At 37.0% G+C, this 23350-nt stretch overlaps 1 protein-coding gene across 6 annotated transcripts in view; it reads left to right on the plus strand.

Annotated features, from left to right (window-relative positions):
• The first annotated feature begins 17 nt into the window (after window positions 1–17).
• Window positions 18–23350, plus strand: part of vap (RAS p21 protein activator vap) — a 689463-nt gene continuing 666130 nt past the window's right edge. For all 6 annotated transcript variants that reach the window (XM_090406565.1, XM_090406568.1, XM_090406566.1 and 3 more), the window contains exon 1: window positions 18–416. In XM_090406565.1, coding sequence (XP_090262691.1) covers window positions 235–416 — 182 coding nt within the window. In that variant the 5' untranslated portion in view covers window positions 18–234. The remainder of the gene's footprint in view (window positions 417–23350) is intronic.

Below are 23350 nucleotides of genomic sequence, written 5' to 3' on the forward strand. Positions count from 1 at the left end.
TGCCTTGTGGTGCTTTGGAGTGTAGGAGGTTGATGGGGAAACTTTTTCAAAATCGATTTGGGGAGAAGCATTTTTGCGGCGGCACTAATTCGTTATTCATCCTTTCCTTGGATCTGACTCTAAGAATATGTGCGTTATTCCACTGTAACGCACACGAACGTATTATGATTCCTTTCATAAAGTGGCTAAACTGAGTTTCAATTCGATCCCTGATATGCAAACCAGGGAACAAAGATGGCAGATCATAATAAGGAAGAATTAGAGGGCCGAGCCCGAAGACATTCTCATAGTACTCCGGGAAGCCAGGAAGATGTTCGCGAAGGAAGTATACAGGAGGAATTCGATCCGTTTTCTGGTGAAGGTGACTTAATCGAAGAAAATGTGAACATATCTCTCACTGCCCCACCTCAAACTCAGTAAGTGCTCCAGCTTCTCTGACACCCTTAGACATGCTTCCATCCATCTGAATAAGATTCAAGTTAATAGTCATTGACTGCTACAGTTGACTAATTAGGGAGTGTTGAATGAAATCGATTGTAAATATAAACTATAACCAAATTTCAAACGAACAGAATTGGCGTGAATACTTTCTGTATCCGTTAATCAAGAACGTGTTTTATTATTATTATTTATCACTGACGATTTTGTAAACTTATCATATCAGTGTAGTGAAATAATTTTAAAATAATGTCGCTTTTATTTTTTCTATAGCCAACCGTGTTAAAACATTTTTAAGGAGAGAATTTACTATTATGAAATAGATTTTGTTTATTCTGTTGTCTTAAAGATAATATCATGAAATATGTTTCTTTGATTTTCTCTTATCAAAGCATGTCAAAGTGTGAAAGAAAACTAAGGATGTCTTCTATTTGATGCATACTTTTTAATATGCAAATTTATCTGTATGTTAGTGCAGCCTCTAATAATCACCACACAGAAGTATTGTTGGCAAAATGCCAACAAAACTTCTATTTTGAAACATATGAGATAAGTCATATTAATGGAAGATATATTTTATTTATTTCTATCATATGTTGAAATACTACATAATCAAAGAAAAATAAATCAACATGTTATATAGTTTTTTTTTTTAAAGTGATAAATCATTATTTCTCTCCTGAGGGCTTTAAATGATTAATGTGTAGTAGACCATTTTTGGTGTTTCCATAATATTTTGGATATCTATCTATTCCAATTATAATTAAATGGAAATTTAACAATATAATTTTTTCTGTCAGATAAGCAGATCTTGTTTTTAAAATTCAGATGTATGCATATACTTTATTGATTACAATAAATATATTTTTTTTTTATTATTATTCTCTTCAAGGATTAAGCATTTTCCTGTTCTGGCTTCACTGCTCTTTCTATCTTGTTGCTGGTCTTCCTCTCTCTCTCTTTCCCTTTGGTCTACATCTATCTACCTCTTTTGGTAGCTGATATCTTTCTATTTCTCTCTAATCTAGATTTTTCTTGTTGTATATTATATTATATGATATGATAAGCAGTTTAGTAAGGTCTCATAATTTAGTTGACTCTGTGTTCCTCTCTCTTTGGATTTAACTACTCATGATAGGGACAGACCATATTTGCAATGCCTGTGCTAATTGTATGTTGCAGTGCACATTTTAATTATATGCAATATCATACATAATAATATTTTATAATAATCAAATTTCATATATGTACCCTCAATGAGTGTATTAAGATATGATAGTACTATATGAAAAGTTTACATCATTATCAATAATTATCAAAATTATTGATAATTTTATAAATGTTGTAAATATTTTCAAGTGGAATTGGATAAATATCCTTGTTTCAACCAAGTAAAATGGAAAGTAGAATTTTGCACTGTTGAAACTGATTTTTCATTCTGGGAAATTCTAGCACAATTGGAAGAATGATGGTACATCACACCCTTTGGAAAAGACCTAAGTTTAATTCTCGTCATGATGAGAGGAATCTTTATATGGGAATTTTTCAATTAAAGGTGAGTTAGCTGATCTCATATGGAGGTAGCAGGGCTTTTTCTCCCAGAAACTTGGGTTTTTCATCCTGCATACAGACAAATTGGCCTTGAGAAAGCATGCAATTTACAGACAAAAAATACTACTAGTGGTGGTGGTGGGCAATAGATGACGTGGTGTAGATGATTATGGTAGTTGATGGATTAAGTAATGGAGATGGAGAGCTTTTGAATAGGTGCCTTCCCTTGATTAGTCTTCGTACTCCTTGAAGGTGTATGAAGATTATTTCCAGGCATTTGTGGAGTTGTGAGATTCATCATGGGATGCTACAGTGTATATAATACCTTGCCATAATACAGTTATCATTGGTGCACTCACCATCTGCTCTGCTCATGCATTGCGATCATTCACCATTCTCTGTAAAAAATAATGTACATTCTCCAGGAATGAACTCTTGGTCTCTCACTTCTTATTACCCTATGCAATAAATTCCTCTATATTTGATACCCTGACCAGTTGTCTCAGGGTACATCACACATAGATTGTTGTCTCAATAAGAACACTAAGATTGTTGTCTCAATCTTAGTGTTCTTATCTCCATCCTTACATTCTCTTTCTGTTTATCCATATCATTCATTCCTACAACTGTCATTAACTTCCTTGCTTGCAGTGGCGGCTCGAGGCTTGAAATCGTGGGGGTGCTGCAACTTTCGAAATATACATACACACTGTAAGTACACTGTACTTACACACTGTAAGTACAGTGTATGCATGTTTGGATAAAATATCAAAAATATGGTAAAAATTAAACATGAAAAAATATTGTTTATTATCAATAAAATTATACAGTTTGGTATAATTCAAAATTATTTAAAAATAAAATGTATTCTTCTTGTTGTTTCATGAAAAAATATTGTTTATTATCGATAAAATTATACAGTTTAGTATAATTCAAAATTATTTAAAAATAAAATCCATTCTTCTTGTTTTGTTTTGAGCGAAAAGGTCAATAACTTTTCCCTTGATGTTTGTGTGACTGTTGAAGAATTTTTTCTCTGTTGAAATCATTGCAAGTGCATTTAACCAGTCCTGATTCATAGTGCTTCTCAGAAATGTTTTCATTCTCTTTAATGTTGAAAAACAGCGTTCAGGCTCTGATGTAGTCATAGGAATTGTCAAGAGAATTTTTATCAATACAGTAATTTCACTAAGAACACAATCTAAATTATTTTCTGTTATAAATTTTAACAAGTCAATTTATTTACAATAATCATGCATGTCGGGTCTACTGTAGAATACTCAAAGTTCAGTTTCAAGTTTTTCTTTGTTGATCATGGGATATGCTTCAGTGGCCAATTTTATTTCTTCTGTAGGCAATTTATTCTTAAAATTAGCTGATTTATCCTTGTTAAATAATTTAGTAGCTACTAAATGTTTAGTGAAAGAATACCTTGCCTCCATTTTAACACATATGCAGTCACATACTTCCTTTGATTCAGCATTGAGCGTCTTGGAAGGATTCTCACGGTACTTTGAATTTCTTATTGCCAAAATAGCAGTTTTAAAATTTGCTATATGTTCTTGTACTTTGAATACATCAATTTCATGAGATTGCATTTGATTGTAAATTACTTCAACATGAGGCATTATCTGATGAAAAAGCTTCAACCAGAAGATGAATTTTTCATTATTTAGATAGTGTAAAATTCCTTAATTGTAATGTCCAAATATTTAAAGAGATGGAGTAAACATGATAAGCACTAGGAACACTCTACTACTAGCGCATACTGCATATAAACAACAGTGGAACTGCATGATGGACAGTGCTGCATTACACTAATAGCTCGCATCTCACTATGATGTGCATATGTTTGCGTGGGTAGCAATATGACACTGTGGTAAACACAGTGTTGCTAGTGTCCTTCGCCCTCCTGAGTGTTACAAGATGGATTTTTATTATTTTTTATACAAAATAAGAGAATGTATAGGATTGTTGATGATAAAATTAAATATTACAAGCAAATATAAATAAATTAATAAATATATTTATATATCGAGAAAAATTGCAGGTGCTGCAGTTCCGCAGCGCCTATGCACGAGCTGCCCCTGCTTGTTTGTTTACTTCTTATATCTAATCCTTCATCCTCCTCTTTGGAAAGCAAACTGTGTATCATTATTCATCATACCTAATCAACACTGTTCACTGCGACTCTTGAATCGATCATTATCTCTTTTCCTGCTGTTTCATTCCATTTTCTTTTATGTATCCACAATCATCTCATTTCATTTCTTGCTGTATACATTCTATCTCATTTCATACCCCCCCACCCCCCCCCCCCCCCACCCCCCCCCCCCCCCACCCCCCCCCCCCCCCACCCCCCCCCCCCCCCACCCCCCCCCCCCCCCACCCCCCCCCCCCCCCACCCCCCCCCCCCCCCACCCCCCCCCCCCCCCACCCCCCCCCCCCCCCACCCCCCCCCCCCCCCACCCCCCCCCCCCCCCACCCCCCCCCCCCCCCACCCCCCCCCCCCCCCACCCCCCCCCCCCCCCACCCCCCCCCCCCCCCACCCCCCCCCCCCCCCACCCCCCCCCCCCCCCACCCCCCCCCCCCCCCACCCCCCCCCCCCCCCACCCCCCCCCCCCCCCACCCCCCCCCCCCCCCACCCCCCCCCCCCCCCACCCCCCCCCCCCCCCACCCCCCCCCCCCCCCACCCCCCCCCCCCCCCACCCCCCCCCCCCCCCACCCCCCCCCCCCCCCACCCCCCCCCCCCCCCACCCCCCCCCCCCCCCACCCCCCCCCCCCCCCACCCCCCCCCCCCACTTGAGTATAGAGGGTATGGTGAAGGAGGTACTGATGGCAAATGAGCAGGAAGTATGTGAGGAATTAAGTAAATGTTGAAAGTTTTTTCACTTGGTTCTACTATAAATTAGAGATGTTACGAAATTATATTCTTGGTTTCATCCTTTATCCAAGTGTAAGCAAACAAAATTTGCACGTGAAGTAACTTCATGACTGGACTACTTGTGTATAGAGACTAATGACTTCAACATCAGTTGCCTTAGTATCCCATAAATAATGCGAGGCACATATCATTATGGACATGTATAATGCTATGCATTATTATTATTATGGGAAGGGCCACTACCCAGACCAGTTTCGACCTTTATTGAGGTCTCATCAGTAGTAGTCAGATCCAGAAGTGATACCAAGGTTGAAGTAGTGCAGAAGTCATATTTCCATATACAAGTAGTCAAAAAGTTTTAAACCTTATTACTATATGACTTCTGTATTACTTCAATCTTGGTCCCATTGATGAGACCTCAATAAAGATTGAAACTGGTCTGTTTAGTGGCCCTACCCATAATGCATAGCATTATACATGTCCATAAGGTATGTGCCTTGCATTATACGATACTAAGGCAATTGATGTTGAAGTCATTAGCCTCTATATACAAGTAGCACAATCTTAAGTTACTTCATGCTCAAATGTTGTTTGCTTACATTTGGATAAAGGATGAAACCAAGAATATAATTTCTTGGCATCTATAATTTAATAATTTAATAAATTAAGTAAACTTGATGTTAAAAAGGTAATAGGACTTGAGCATATTATTATTATGTGCTACTCAAGGGAGGTCCTAAACATCACGTTAAGCACTATCCATATCCATCATTTGTGCATTATCAATCATACTTTGAACTCATTCACAGTAATGACACCCACAACAGACTCTGGCAACCTATTCCCCTCATTCACTGCTCTCCAAGGCAAAAAATCTAGTTCTAATGCCCTTGCTAACTACACTCTTGCTCATTATCTGAGGATGGCCCCTTGTTCTGAAAAATTTCCTCTGTATTAATCTTGTAAAAAGTATTCAGTAATTTGTATGTCTGAATCATATCACCTCTTTTCCACCTGTCAACCAATTTCTGTAGCCCACAAATCTTCAACCTGTTCTCATAAGGTTCATTTTATTGACTTGCTACCCAACTTGATCACTTGCATCTCCATCTCTTCCTCTTCTCCAAGAAACCCAGGTGATAAGATCTGTGCACAGGAGTCAAGATGGGGGTCTTATCAAGGCTTGAGAAAGAGGAATAATAACCCACTAGTCAAAATATCCTTCAGTAACCAAATAATCCTACAAGCTGCCATGTGTCCTCTGAACTTTAATTTGCTATCCACCAATACTCTCAAATCTCTGGCTTCATCAATTTCCTTGAGTACAGTTCAGTCAATGTGGTATATACCTTACACTTTGCTGCATTAAACTGACATCCATTCTTCTTTGCCCAGACTGCCAATCTATCTAAATTATCCTGCAAAATTTTAACATCATCTGTATTAACTATTGCTCCACCCAATTTTGCATCATCAGCAAACAACTGAACAGTTCCACTCAGATCCTTTCCTATATCAGTAATGTACAAATTAAACAGTAGTGGTCAAGAGCAGAGACCTGTGGCACACCACTTGTCACAGGTCTTCTTGTCCAAATTTGGCATAAAATTTTCAGCATTGGAAAATTTGGCGTAACATTTTCGACGTAAGATATTTTGCATTAATTTTTGTAAATAATCAATGGATGATAAAGGCATTATAAATTCATTAAAAAGGCCAATTTTTATTAAGGTGAATGGCATTGATACATAACATAATGAAATCATTTAAAAATTGTGCAAGTTAAAAGAGATGCTGAGTAAATAATGAACTTTTTGCTGTGGATTGTCAATTCAACAAATCCATCAGTAACATTGCTCAGTGGAAAAAATGCTAATGCTGTGAAGCATTTAATTTTCATGTTGAATTCAGCATCTGTTTGATAGCGTAACTTCAAACCAATGGCAACAATTTTGTGATATTGATTTTGTACCATATGAAATAAACAACCTGTTATAGTTGTTGATGTAAATATGTTAGAAAAAAGCATTGATAGTTGCTTTCTCGAAGTCAACCATTAAAGTTTCGGGATCTAATGATGAAGTAAGCCCTTTTAGGCACTGGATAATTTGCTGTAAGTTAATTCTGATTTGCCAGGAAGCAAAGCAAAAAGCTACCATGGAATCCTTGGGGGATCTCATGCCAGTCCCAAAACTGGATAGAGGAGGGTTGGTCAGATGAGTGTCGATGCTCTGACCTATTGTTATCTGATTCATATATGATCAACAGCTACAACATGCCAGCTCGGATGTCTCCCTGATCAACAAGATCCTTGATACCAATCGAGTGATTCCATATCATACTCATTACCTAGTGGTGATATCTGCTTCAATTCTTCAGTCAGTTTCCTAACACTGTCTAAATCTAGCTTTTTTCATATAACTCACTACAGTATCATGTCCATCGCTGTACATTGCCTTTTTCGTCTTTAACTGTACTCTGTTTTGATTGCCACCTTCTATTAATGGTTCTAATCATTTTGTACACCTCCCTAGTTTTATGCTCTCCATAGTACTGTTCTATATTATTGCATTGGACTTCTAACCATTTCATCTTATCTGGCTGACTGCTTTTTTCACCTCAATACACTTCTATATTGCTCCTCTATTTGTTCTGATGTATTCCTTCTTATCTTCAACATTCTTTTCTCCTGTACTAACTTCAGTGTTTCTTGTCTAATCCATTTCTTTTTTGATCTTCTCTTCTTCTGGTACTGTTTCTTCAACTGCATCTTCTATCGCCTTCATTATTCCTTTCACTCTTAGATTTGAATTATTTTCTTTTTCCACACATTTTAAAGTTTCTCCTCTAACACTGTTCTGCACCTTCTTCCTATTTCTGCTTCACTTGTTCTTGCTCTCTTCATTTCTGATGATGGGGTTTATATTTTCTTTTTTAATTTCAACTTGATGTTTGCAATCACTAAACTATGATCCGAGTCTATATCTGCTCATTTCAATCATGTTCTTGGTTTTCCTATCATTTGATCGGCACGTCCATTTTCCATACTCCTTTTGCTGGAATCTTGTGTTACAGATCATCATATCGTGGTCCACAGCAAATTCTAACATTTTTTCACCTCATTCATTTCTTTCTCCGAAATCATATTTTCCCATGACTCTTTCCCAACCATCATTATATATTTCGACTTTGGCATTCCAATCTCCTTCAATAATTAGTACATCTTGTTTTGGTATTGTTTCTATTGTCTCTGTCAGATCTTTGTAAAATAAGTCAATATCCTCATCTGTGCTGTCAGATGTGGGTGCATATATCTGGACTATTGATATATTAAATGGTTTTGCTTGAAATCTTGCTGCTATGATTCGTTCATTGACTGGTTTGTAGCCTGAGAGTGCATTTCTAGCTTTTTTGTTAAGAAGGAAACCAACTCCTGCTTCATGCTTGGTGTCATGCCATGACCACATGACTTCACATCTATTTATTTTTCCTGCTGATATCCATTGCAACTCTGCCAGTTCTAGTAATCACACTGATATCTCTTCATTTCCTAGCAAAGTAATTCTAGTTTTCCTGCATCCAAAGTGTCTGTACATTCCATGTTCTTATGATAATGGTTCTGTTAGTTTCTGTTTCCTTTTGGTATCCCACTTTTCGATCCAACCCCCCAATCGCTCAATTGGTGTCGCGAACCTTGTTAATCCGAGCTGGCATGTTGTAGCTGTTGATGGTATATGCATCAGATAACAATCGTGTTTTTTTTTTACGGTCAGAGCATCGATACTCATCTGACCGATTCTCTTCCTTTATCCAGGCTTGGGACTGGCATGAGATCCCTAAGGATTCCATGGCTGCTTTTTGCTTTGCTTCCTAGCAAATCAGAATTAACTTACAGCAGATTATTCAATGCCTTAAAGGGCTTACTTTCATCATTAGATCCCGAAACATTAATGGTTGACTTCGAGAAAGCAACTATCGACATTTTTTTCTAACATGTTTACATCAACAGCTATAGCAGGTTGTTTATTTCATATGGTACAAAATCAATATCACAAAAGTGTTGCCATTAGTTTGAAGTTATGCTATCAAGCAAATGCTGAATTCAACATGAAAATTAAATACTTCACAGCATTAACATTTTTTCCAATGAGCGATGTTATTGTTAGATTTGTTGAATTGACAATCTGCAGCAAAAAGTTAATTATTTACTCAGCATCTCTTTTAATTTGCACAATTTTTAAACAATTTCATTATGTTTTGTATCACTGACATTCACCTTAATAAAAATTGGCCTTTTTAATGAATTTATAATACCTTTATCATCCATTGACTATTTAAAAAAATTAATGCAAAATGTCTTACGGCGAAAATGTTGCGTTGAATTTTCCTACAACGAAAATGTTTAAGAATTTTCCTAGAACCTTTCTTGTTGACTCTGCTCCTGAATAAATGATCTCTGATATTTCTCCATCAGCTACCCTCTTATCCATCTCACCAACCCTCCATCCCCAAGTGCTACAGTTTGTTGATTAGAATTCCATGTGGTATCTCTCAAAGGTTTTTTAGTTTATCTATCTTTACAAAAACATGTTGAACCCATACAGTATTCTATTTCCATCTATCTATGCTCTTGACCAGCTTCTCCATTATGTTGGAGAAGATTGTCAAGAACAGCCCTGATATCCTGATCGGTCAGTAATTTGCTTCATCTGTCTTGGAGCCTCCTTTATACAGTGGAACTGTTTCTCCCCACCTTTCTAACTCCTTGGGACTAACCCAGAGCTGAGACTTAAACAATGTGTTAAAAGGCATGGACAATTACTTAGCACCTTCATGTAAAACTCAAACTGGTGTACCATCTACTCCTATAGCTGTATTCACATCAAAGTTCTGCAATATGCTGTGTGCCTCCATTTCATTTACCCTTGTTCCCATCTAAGTCTTTGCCTGTCTCACTGCTGCAATATCCCAACCTGGATGAAGTACTTTTGCAAGGTGTTATTCTACTATTTCGACTGATTCAGTTACCTCTACCATTGGCATTTATTAAAATCATTCTGCCATAAACGTTCTTCCTTTTGCTTGCAATATATCGTGAGAACTGTTTAGAATATCTTTGTCCTGTACTGCTAATTTCCTTTCAGACTGCTTTTGCGTTTCATTTGAACTTGTGAGCAATTCATGAAGAGATGAAAATTCATCAAATTCTCCATTAACAACTCGCTTTTGCTATAACTTCATCTTTTCCAATGTGGCGTTCATTTTATCTTGGACATGAAATATAGAAATTTCCTTGCCTTGTAAAAACAATTTAAGATTATTTAATACATTAAATATATCTGCGAGGTATGTTAATTGACTGAACCATTTCCAATTATGTAAATGTTTTTTCAAATTCAAACTTTTCATCAAGAAAAACTTGTAGTTCATTCCGGAATTCAAATAAACAAGTAAGGGCTTTTCCACGAGAAAGCCAACAAACATTGGTATGAAAAGAATTTGTGTATGATTACTTCCCATTTCTTGGCAAAGTTGAGAGAAAAGTCTGGCATTTAGAGGATGGTCTTTAATATAATTTATGATTTTTACAGCTTCATCCAGAACTTTTCTCAGGTCTGTAGACATCATGTGTAGCCAAAGCCTCCCTGTATATGCAGCTGTGTGTCGACTTTGCATCTGGTGCAACAGCTTGAAACAAGCCCTTTTTTAGATCCGACCATGGAATTTGCTCCGTCCATGCTTATTCCAACACAACTTTTCCAGTCAAGCTTGTTTTGATGTATAAATGTATTTATATTGTTGAATATTTCTTCTCCTGTTGTATGTTCTGTAAATCCTAATCTACCTTGAAAGGTACCCGGCTATTAAGTGATCACCAGTATGGATTCTGCCAAAGCCGTTCAACAGGAGATCTACTCTCATACATCACCCATCATTGGACAAACGCTATGGAGAAATTCTGCGAATCCCAAGTAGTTGCACTTGATATCTCCAAAGCTTTGACTGAGTCTGGCACAAAGGCTTACTAATCAAACTCCCATCATTTGGACTGCCTCAGGAGTTCTGCAGATGGATTGCCAGCTTCCTGTCTGGACGCACACTATGTGTGATGATAGACGGCTCCCTATCCTCTCACCAGCCAACTAATGCTGGGGTCCCTCAAGGCTCAGTTCTCTCACCGACCCTCTTCCTTCTATATATCAATGACCTACTTCAGTTGACCTCTAACCCAATACACAGTTTTGCAGATGACAGCACACTACATTCCTCCCTTTCATTTGACAAACCCTACCCTACACAACTCACTTCAACGCACAGAACTTCAACTACCACTGCCCTTAATTCTGACCTCCAAGCCATCCTCCAATGGGGCTCAGACAACCTTGTCAATTTCAATGCTAGTAAAACCCAGTTCTGTCTTATTTTTCACAAAAAAGAACCATTTTCCCCCAGCATTGTTTTCGATAACACTCAAATTCACAGACAAGACGAAATTTCTTTTCTCGGAATTACCTTGACTTCAAGCCTCTCCTGGCATAAACACATCACAACCATTGCATTCTCAGCATCCAAAAAACTAGGTTTTCTCTTTCACTCAAGACGCTACTTCACCTCTAAACAACTGTTAACACTATACAAGTAACAAATCTGCTCAGCTCTCGAATACTCTCACATCTGGAGTGGTGCTCCAAAAAGCTCCCTCAAAATGCTTGACTCAATACAGAGGAGAGCAATTAGACTAATAAATGACCCATCCCTCACCAACTCGCTCCCCCCACTTTCATGTTCAGTATGACAGAGTAGAGCTAAGAATAAGGGCCATAATAGCGAATGACTCAATGCATAGATTATGCAGGAGCAATAATGTGGAGTTTGTGGATGTGTGGAGTGAGTTTGATGGGTGAAAGGACTTATACAAGAAGGATGGCTTCCATTTGAATGGATGTGGAGTTCAGAATCTGGAAAAAGTGTCATTGAATGAAGTGAAAGTGGAAATGCAAAATCAGGGAAGCTTGAGCTTTTAGGGAACATGCTGTTAAATGAATATGCAGATATTAGTGACACAGTTGAGTGTAAGAATGTGCATAAAATGCCTCAGTTAGTATCACTCGTAACAAACTAGAATGGGATAGTTAGTATTAAACATCAGGATAGTGGTGGGCATAAGAGGCTTTTGCCCTTTATGTACATTAATGTCAGGATCATACAAAACAAAGGGGAGGAGTTTTTGACATTGGTTAGTTCATCCTGGCCAAAGGTTATTGGCATTAATGAGACATGGCTGACAGAAGATGATACAGTTAGTGGGATAGAATGTGAAGGGTATAGTGTTCATGGAGGATAACGAGAAAAGATAATAGCCTATAAACTGCAACCAAAGAGAGTAGAAGTTCAATTGTAGGCCAGTGAAAATAGCACATTTCAGGCTATCTGGTGTGAGATAGAGGCCAGCAAAACAAAATATACAGTTTGATGTCTATAGACCAGGGGATGGAAAAGATGATGGATATTGTATACATCAGCAAATAAGTTCAATGAGTGGAGGGTGGGTAATTATTATGGGATTTCAACTACAGGAACATAGACTGGAAGGAGGAGAGGACACATGGGAAGGAAAAAATGGAATGTATGCAGTTACTAAAGAATAATTACCTAAGACAGCATGTGATGGAATATACTAGAATGTCCACTTTGATGTGCACACAAGGAAACCGCTCTCGGGGCTGGAAGTAGCGATAGCAAATAGGAGCTTCTTGGTAAGCCATACCCATTTTCAGGTTTTTTTTCTGAAAACTTTTGGTTAACCCAGAAGGCTGGGTTATCCAAATCCTATTCGAAGATTGGTTTAAGTCTTATTTTTGCCCGGCAGTTGAAGCTTATTGCAAGAGAAATAACTTAGCTTTCAACGCTCTTTTGGTTTTAGACAATGCACCTGGTCATCCAAATTCTCTTAATGATCTGTGTGAGAATGTGAAAGTTATATTTTTTCTACCAAATATGACATCATTGCTACAACCCATGGACATGGGCGTCATTGCGACTTTCAAAGCCTATTTTCTTAAAAAGATATTCTCAAAGGCAGTAAAAACAACAATGGGAGAAAATGCGATTACGCTCCAAGAATTTTGGAAAAAATTTTAACGTTAAACGTGCAATTTAAAACATTCATGACTTGTGGGAGCAAGTGCCTTCTAGCTACATGAGAGCTGTTTGGAAAAACCTTTTGCAAGAATGTGCTAATGACTTAGATGGTTTTCAAAATCCTGTGAACAACGTGGTTGAAGAAATCGTTGCAATTGCTAACGACCTTGGTTTTGATGGGTCAATGCAGAAGATGTTAAAGAATTATTGGATTCAAATTCAAAAGATTTCAGTGACAATCTTGAAATTGAACAACAAAGCGCTTATGAAGACAATGAACAAATGGAATATGAACATGAGGTTCTAAAGGAGATAATCAAAGAACTGGATGGAATATTCCAGTTTAGAATCACTAAAGCAGCAAGTAATGGATATGGATCCAGATGTTAATCGAAGAATGCTTGCTTTCCGAGGTCTAGAGAGTCGTTTTTGCTCGAAAAATTTATGCTGATAAGAAAAAACTCAAACTGAAACATTTATTTTGCATTCATTTTTTATCTTTCCTAAAAGAGTACCATATAAAATGAATTGTTAATACAGTAATCAGTCATGGACGAATTGTAATTTTTACCATTGATTATTATATTTGATTAACTCAATTTTGATATACGCGGTAACATCGAGAGATTAATTAACTGTGTTAATCAAGGGATACCTGTATAGACAAGTTTTTGATATATAATTGTCAATAAATTTATAACTTTTTTGCCCATATTTACAATGGGGAAACAGTATTGTAGGTGGGTGATATGCCTCATCCTCCACTTCTAAATTTAACACCTTTGAGTAATTCAAATATACCAACCAGATATAGCATTCTTCTTCATTATTGTTTTCTGATATATGGTATCTGAAACATGTTTCCCCCACTCTTCACCGATTTGGTTACAATTAATGACATCCTCTTAATTCAACACTAAAATCTTCTGTTCTTTCATTGCATTCTTCCTATGATAGTTATCTCTCAGAAATAATCTTCAGCATTAAAACGGTGATTAGTCTAAAGTTGCCAATTACAAATTAGTATGTATATCTGAAGTGGTAGGTAAGGAATTAACTGCAGAAATTGTTTAGGAATCAAATATAGGATTTAGTTGAGAGACAGTTCTCTGTGATGGTCAGTATAGGTTTGTAAAAGGTAGGTCTTCTTTTGCTATTCTGTTTATTTCAACCTTACATGAATTAGCAATACATCTAAAGCCATTGCTATTTCCCATGTCATTTTAGTACTTCCTCTTTGCCATCCTGTCCTATTTCTCTCTCTCTCTCACCATACTCACTCACACTAGCTAACTTTGTTTTACTTTCGACGATATCCATCTCTTTGTTCCCTGTTATTAGGGAAACTAACTTCCAGTCTTTCTGAGTATAAATACCAGGTTTTGAGTGTATTAAGCAAGTAATTCCAAAGGAAGGCTAGTTGAATGCATTTCTAGAAAATCCTGGATGTTCTTTTTGATTATCTCCTGACTCCATGGAGATATATGTAATAATAATAATAAAACAAATTATCCCCTTAATAATAGGAACAGAGAAGATAGAAGTCAAAAATGCAATTATAGAAGGGGGGGGCATATTGGGGCATAGTGTAATTAATCTAATTTTATTTATTACTATTATTATTATTGTTAAGGGAGACCTCCAGGGACTCATTGAGGGAGGCCACATACTACACACACACACATACTACACACACACCCACCCACCCACCAGCTATTATACTTATTCTTGAATTCATTCACACTGCTTGCACTCACAACATCCAATAGCAGTCCATTCCAATCACACTTCACTCTATGAGAGAAAATTCTAGTCCTCACCCCCTACTTAGTGACATTCATTCTCAGCTTCCAAGTCCTTTCCTTTCCCCACCCTCCATAATTTGAAAAATTCCATCAATTGAAATCCTGTATGACCCTTTCAGAAGTTTGTAAGCACCAATCATATCACCCCCTCTTTCTCCTGTTTGCTAGTGTCTGCAGTCTACAAATTCTCAACCTGTCTTCATAATCAGTATTCCACAATCTTGATATAATTTTTAAGGGTCAAAGCTGTATAACTGAGTGGAGACCTCCACATAGCCTTTAAAGGAAAGTGGAGAACCGACAGGGCTTCTGACCTAATGTCCAATCCTCACCTTCTCATGGTGCACCCTGTGGGGTATCTACTTGGATACTGAACGAACGAGGATGGGCTGGCAATTTGGGATTTAGCTGACCAAATTGTATTCTCATTGGTTAAACCAAAATAAAAAATGATGGTACAACATGACAAAATTTCATGCCGGCCTGGTTAAACAAGGCCCCGTTGTTTTCGCCAGGGAACCAGGGCAAACAGCGAAAAGTCAGCTACTGGAACAAATCTGAAAACACACCCCAACTCAACATCACCAGAGTTAAAGATTGGTACTATCAACATAAGAAGCCTGAATGGCAAAGAAATGGAGCTAGCTGAGGAATTAGATAAGTACCAGATCGACATAATAGGGGTGACTGAAACAAAAGAGACAAAAACTGGTGAGATCTTTCTCAGCAATAAATACAAAATGTTATATTCAGGCAATGACAGTCAAGGAAAAGAAGGAGTAGCCATAGTAATCAACACAAAATACGAGGCTGATCTTCTTGAATGGCAGTCAGTCACAAGTAGAGTAATGTGAGCAAATATCAGTATGAACAACGAGACTTATTTGTGCCTATGGTCCCACAGAAGGTTCTACTAAGGTAGAAGTGGAGGAATTTTTTGAGGCTTTAGAAAAAGCAACTGACACAATGAAAAAGGAAAGGTTGGTACTTGTTGGGGATCTAAATAGCAGAGTAGGAAATGGTTGTGAGACATACAAAAATATTTTGGGAAAATTTGGAGAAAAGAGCAAAGCTAATAATAATGGCAAATATCTGTTGAATTTCTGCTCAGGACATGGACTGGTTATTACTAACACCATGTTCCAACATAAAAATGTGCACAAATTCACATGGAGGGAAGAGGCAAGGAATAAGAAAAGTCTCATTGACTCTGATTACCCTACCTCTTCATCATGAAGGTTATTTTCTTGATCATAAATTAGTAAATAATAATATTTTTTGGTTTACCGATCAAGTGTTGATCAATTTTATTAACTGAACCAACTAGTTTCGCCACAGTTATCTGTTGGCATCTTCAGGGCTTACATAGAGGTTTAAACAATCTCACAATTATGCGTAACTGCAAACTGACAAGAATAACTGTAAAAAACTGACTAGAATAATTACAAATAAAATGGTATCGAACGTGAGTGAAACACGTATCGTGTGTACAAGATCAGCTAGCTGTTGCTGAGGAACTTTCTGTAGGTTGTATTAAAGTTCATTTCTTCCGTTTTTAAGTTTCTGATTAGGGTTTTCCATATCTCTCGGAGTATTAGGCCTTGATTTCTGTTAAGGTTGACAGTAGAACGGGCGACTGTGGCTGCCTCTTTGAAAATTCTTGAATGGTAATCTTCCTCTATGTAAGGGGAACAGCTTTTGTCCCACTCGATCACATGGTTAGTTGTAGAGAAATGAGACGATAGGCCAGAAATGTCCTGTCTGTTGTTTTTGACATAGCCAATGTGCTCCTTTTTCCTGATTTCGAGGCTTCTCGAAGTCTGTCCGATGTAACTAGAGCCACATGAGCATGGAATATTATAAACTCCAGCATATTTGTAGAAAGGATGGTTGTCTTTTGGAGATCTTAGTACTTTACTAATAGATTCTATTGGTTTGAATGTTACTCTTATTTTATGTTGTTTGAGGAGATTGGCGAGCTTATTGGAGATGCCACTTACAAACGGAATTGCAATCGTTTTTATATATCGAATATCTTCTTGTTCTCTTTGCGGTGGTTCAGAGAAAAGGATTTTATTGACTAGTCTTCTTGGATATCCGTTCAAGTACAAATTGTTGGAAATAAATTTTAACTCATCTTGAAGGGTCTTGTTGTCCATTGTGATGCGAATCGCTCTTTTCTTTAACATGTGTACAATGCTGAGTTTATGTGAGATGTGGTGGGAGGAGTTGAAATGTAGGTAGCGACCTGTATTGGTCGGTTTTATACTGCCGTCAATTTGTTTTTTGATTAAGATGTCTAAAAACGGTAGTTGTTTTTCTGTTTCAAGTTCCAGAGTGAATTTAATAGAATGATGGAAGGCATTGATCTTTTTGAGAAAATCATATATGTCATCTTTGTTATTGTTCCATATGATGAAGATATCGTCCACATATCTAAACCAAATTTTAGGTTTAGAAAAAATTTCCGATAAGATTTTGTTTTCTAAGTCTTCCATAAAGAGGTCAGCACATGAAGGTGAGAGTGGGCTCCCCATTGCCAAGCCTGTTAATTGTTGATAGATCTTATTTTTCCAAGAAAAGTAGTTGGAGTTAACAGAAATCAAGGCCTAATACTCCCAGAGATATATAAAACCCTAATCAGAACCTTAAAAAACGGAAGAAATGAACTTTAATACAAACTACAGAAAGTTCCTCAGGAACAGCTAGCTGATCTTGTATACGCGATACATGTTTCACTCACGTTCGATACCATTTTATTTGTAATTATTCTAGTCAGTTTTTTACAGTGATTCTTGTCAGTTTGCAGTTACGCATAATTGTGAGATTGTTTAAACCTCTATGTAAGTCCTGAAGATGCCAACAGATAAGTGTGGCGAAACTAGTTGGTTCAGTTAATAAAATTGATCAACACTTGATCGGTAAACCAAAAAATATTATTATTTACTAATTTATGATCAAGAAAATAACCTTCATGATGAATAGAGTCAATGGTGATACGAAAATCAAGGTACGCCATTTTGAAATCCTAAAGTGTAAAAAGGCAAGGTTACTAAACCATCTCACTTTTTTAAAACGTTGCCGAGATAACTGTATAATTCCTAAGTTTTTATATCTTAAACCTTGTTTCAATACTAGACAAGCTAAAAATATTTATTTGAAGACATCGATGTTACTCATGCGTGAAAGGTTACATCACACAAGATTTGTGCTTAGTCAAATTGACTCACAATGTTATGAACTGTTCATGGATCTCTCCAGCTCTTTAGATGAGGAAATTTGGCAAGTCTTAGATAAAATGATTAATACCAGTTTCACCAAAGCTTTTAACAAAAGCAGACAGACCCAGATTAAAAAATTTAACCACCTTTATACCACCCACAATGAGTCTAAACCTTCTCTACCAGACAACCCAGTTATTATTAATTTCTCAAACCACATCTTAAAGAAACCTGAAATCGATATTCTCAAAAAAGGTTTCAAGTATGCAATAGCTCCTCAACAGATTCCTAAGGTAGATTTCATCTGTAGTCGAGAAAAAGGAATCTCATTATTACCTCCTCACACAGCAAATGATCTAAGACTAAAAAGTTGTATAGTACTTTCCTCTGCATATTCCACAAAACAAAACTTCTCCTCATTAGATAGTAGAACTATTCGTAATTTAAAAAACAACAAAGACATCATAATACTTAAAGCAGATAAAGGAAACAGTACTGTAATACTGAACTCGAAGGACTATGAGGACAAAGTCAACCATCTACTATCTGACTTGTCTGTATACCCTCTTTTAACAAAAGATCCAACATTAAAAAACCACAATGATACCAATGAATCACTACGCAATTTATCCAACTGGCCAACAGACTTGATTAAAAAACTAAAATCGATGCATCCTTTAACTCCGAGACTCTATGGTGTGCCAAAAGTGCTCAAAGATGGTATTCCTTTACGCCCAATCGTTGATGCAATCAACTCTCCTACCTACTTATTGTCAAAACATCTCTCGAAACTCTTACAGCAACACATCCACAACTCAGAGAGTTGCATTAAAAACTCCAGACATTTTGTGGAAAAGTTAAAAAACATCAAGATATCGGATAATGATTTTCTAGCCAGCTTAGATGTCACCTCTCTCTTTACAAACGTTCCTGTAGTAGAGGTCATTGACATCTTAAGTACCTTGTTCCCACAAGATATAACCTCATTGTTTGCTCACTGCCTAAACTCCAACTACTTTTCTTGGAAAAATAAGATCTATCAACAATTAACAGGCTTGGCAATGGGGAGCCCACTCTCACCTTCATGTGCTGACCTCTTTATGGAAGACGTAGAAAACAAAATCTTATCGCAAATTTTTCCTAAACCTAAAATTTGGTTTAGATATGTGGATGATATTATGGAACAATAACAAAGATGACATATATGATTTTCTCAAAAAGATCAATGCCTTCCATCATTCTATTAAATTCACTCTGGAACTTGAAACTGAAAAACAACTACCGTTTTTAGACATCTTAATCAAAAGACAAATTGACGGCAGTATAAATCTATCGGTGTACAGAAAACCGACCAATACAGGTCGCTACCTACATTTCAACTCCTCCCACCACATCTCACATAAACTCAGCATTGTACACATGTTAGAGAAAAGAGCGATTCGCATCACAATGGACAACAAGACCCTTCAAGATGAGTTAAAATTTATTTCCAACAATTTGTACTTGAACGGATATCCAAGAAGACTAGTCAATAAAATCCTTTTCTCTGAACCACCGCAAAGAGAACAAGAAGATATTCGATATATAAAAACGATTGCAATTCCGTTTGTAAGTGGCATCTCCAATAAGCTCGCCAATCTCCTCAAACAACATAAAATAAGAGTAACATTCAAACCAATAGAATCTATTAGTAAAGTACTAAGATCTCCAAAAGACAACCATCCTTTCTACAAATATGCTGGAGTTTATAATATTCCATGCTCATGTGGCTCTAGTTACATCGGACAGACTTCGAGAAGCCTCGAAATCAGGAAAAAGGAGCACATTGGCTATGTCAAAAACAACAGACAGGACATTTCTGGCCTATCGTCTCATTTCTCTACAGCTAACCATGTGATCGAGTGGGACAAAAGCTGTTCCCCTTACATAGAGGAAGATTACCATTCAAGAATTTTCAAAGAGGCAGCCACAGTCGCCCGTTCTACTATCAACCTTAACAGAAATCAAGGCCTAATACTCCGAGAGATATGGAAAACCCTAATCAGAACCTTAAAAACGGAAGAAATGAACTTTAATACAAACTACAGAAAGTTCCTCAGCAACAGCTAGCTGATCTTGTACACGCGATACGTGTTTCACTCACGTTCGATACCATTTTATTTGTAATTATTCTAGTCAGTTTTTTACAGTTATTCTTGTCAGTTTGCAGTTACGCATAATTGTGAGATTGTTTAAACCTCTATGTAAGCCCTGAAGATGCCAACAGATAAGTGTGGCGAAACTAGTTGGTTCAGTTAATAAAATTGATTAACACTTGATTGGTAAACCAAAAAATATTATTATTTACCCTACCTCTTATTGTTGATAGTGATGTTTTCTCCCTAATGCATGACAACAGAGTGTATAGAGAATTTGAAATTGGAAGTGATCACTATTTAGTCTTGAGCAGGAAAAAATTGAATTTCATATTGAAAGGAATAACATGTAAGAAAGTTTGTAAGCGAATAAAAGTTGAGCAGCTTTCAGATGTGAACTGTAGACTAAAATACACAAAAGATTATTGAAGAAAAAATGAAAGAGTTTGAGAACAGGAATCAAACCTTGGAGATTCAGTGACAAGCCTTGAAGAAAGCCCTGATTGATTCAGCTGGAGAGGCATGTGATGAAGTTGTCTGCAAGGATAGAAAAATCAGAACTCCATGGTGGACACAGGAAGTTAAAGAGGCAGTGAAGGAAAAGAAGAAATCATACCAAAAGTTCCTGTCAAATAAGTCAGCTTGTGCTCTTAGAGAATACAGAGACAAATGCAAGAATGCTAAACACTGTGTAAAACTAGCTAAACAAAAGTCATGGGAGGACTTTGGCAAGAATATAGAAAATAAATATCAAGAAGGTGGCAAAATATTCTGGAGGTTGTTGAAGAAGCTTAGGAATGGAGGAAAGAGTGCTGTAAAAGGAGTTAGAGATGATAAAGGTGACATGAAAACTGGAGTAAAAGATATCCTTGAGGTATGGAGTAATTACTTTGAAAAACTGCTAAATGAAACAAGCAGTGATGACAACACAGTGGTATAAAACACTGACCAGGCATGCAGTCAGGAATACATATCCATACTTGAAGTAGAAAAAGCCATCAAAGTCTTGAATTGTGGAAAGGCAGCGGGAGTAGATGATATTCAACCAGAAATGCTGAAGTATGGTGGTATAAGAGTCTTACAGTGGCTGCACTGCATATTTCAGAAAGCCTGGACAGAGGGACGAATTCCTAATGATTGGAGTAGAGCTCTAATAGTACCCATATATAAAAAGGGAAATAAAACTGAATGTGAGAATTACAGAGGTGTTTCCCTACTGAGTGTTCCTGGCAAGATCTATGCAAGTATACTTGAGAAACGGTTGAGAGGAATTATGGAAGAAAAGCTTGGTGAAGAACAAGCTGGATTCAGGTCAAATAGAGGCTGTCAGGATCATATCTTCACTTTACGACAAATAGTCGAGAAAGCATGGGAATATAACAAAGATCTGTATTTAAGTTTTGTTGATTTGGAAAAGACATATGACAAGGTGCCAAGAGAGACGCTATTCAATATGCTACAGTTATATGGTGTCAATGGGGCATTATATCAAGCAATACTTAGTCCTTATTTGAGTTGTAAGTGAGCAGTTAGAATTGAAGGAAGTACAGGAAGATGGTTTAATGTTAAATCTTATGTGAGACAAGGATGTACATTATCCCCTCTGTTATTCATTATCTATATGGATCACATTATGAAGGAATGTGGTATTAAACGTGATATCAAAATTGGAGATGTTAATGTCAGCTCTTTGCTTTATGCGGAAGATGTTATACTTCTAAATAAATCCACTACAAGTCTGCAAGATTCTCTGACTAAATTGAATAACTGTTGTAATAGATATGGTATGAAGGTCAGCAATAAAAAGACAAAGACAATGAAAATAGGCAGAATCATTAAAAATATCAACTGTGATGTGAATGGAGAACCTGTGGAACAAGTAAAACATTTCAGCTACTTAGGTACGATTTTTAGTGAAGATGGTGTAAATTAAATATAGAAATAGACAACAGAATCAGCAAAGCTGGTATCGTGGGAAGTCAATTGAATAAATTCATATGGAATAAGAGAGAAATTAGTTGGAATACTAAATTAGCTGTATACACGACAGTGTTCAAACCAGTTTTAACTTATGGATCTGAGAGCTTGGTCAGAAGTGAAACACTTGACCAAAGACTAGAGACCGCAGATATGAGAGTCCTGAGAAAGATTATAGGCGTGAACAGATGGCAATATGATATTAAAAAAGAGGATAATAGGGAAGTACTTGACATTGTCAGCATGGAGGAATGTGTTAGCAGAACTAATCTGAGGTCACTTAAACAGAATGGGCAAGGAAGGATTAGCAAAACAAGTGTTCTCTGCCAGGTTGGCAGCAAAACGACCCAGAGGAAGACCAAGATATAGGTGGATTGATATGGTACAAAGTGACCTAGACGACAGAAATATAATATCTGATAATGTTGGAGTCTTGACAAGTAACAGACTGATTTGGAGGAAAATTGTAGATAGGAAGTTAGTAATGATGTAATTTTTTTCATGTAGTATTATCATATCCTGTACACCCCTTGAGGGTACATGGCAGGAATTTGATGATGATATAATTTTTAACACTCTCCTTTGCACTCTCTCCAATATATCAGAATCACAACGGAAACCAGGAGACCAGACCTGTGCACAATAGTACATGTGAGGTCTTATCACGGCCTTGTAAAAAGGCAAAATAACATCCTTATCTTAACATGTGCAATTATCTTTTGAGTTGCATTTGCAATCGTTGCTACATGATCCTTGAACTTCAATTTCCTATCTACTAAGACTCCAAGATCCCTATCCTCTTCAGTTTCTTGAAACATAATCCCAGTAATATAATATGACATTGGATATCTAATCATGCTGAAGTGAATGACTATATTTACTGACATCCATTTTCCCATTCCCACAATTCCCACCTATTGAAATCATTCTGCAACTACTGCATATCAGCAGCATTTCTGATTACCGTACCTATCTTTGCATCATCAACAAATAGCTGTATGTCACTTGTCAAATCTTTCCCAATATCATTAATGTATAGATTGAATAACAGTGGGCCAAGCACTGAATCTTGTGGTACACCACTGGTTACCTAAATCTTGCAGACTCACATCTCCCATATACAAGTTTTTGATATCTGTCAGTCAGCTATGCTAATATTCTATAATCCATATTTTTCAATTTATGCATCTGTCTACC

The sequence above is a fragment of the Typopeltis vanoorti genome, chromosome 16 (genome assembly GCF_054136105.1).
Source record: "Typopeltis vanoorti isolate ZY-2024b chromosome 16, IOZ_Tvanoo_1.0, whole genome shotgun sequence".
Taxonomy (NCBI): domain Eukaryota; kingdom Metazoa; phylum Arthropoda; class Arachnida; order Uropygi; family Thelyphonidae; genus Typopeltis; species Typopeltis vanoorti.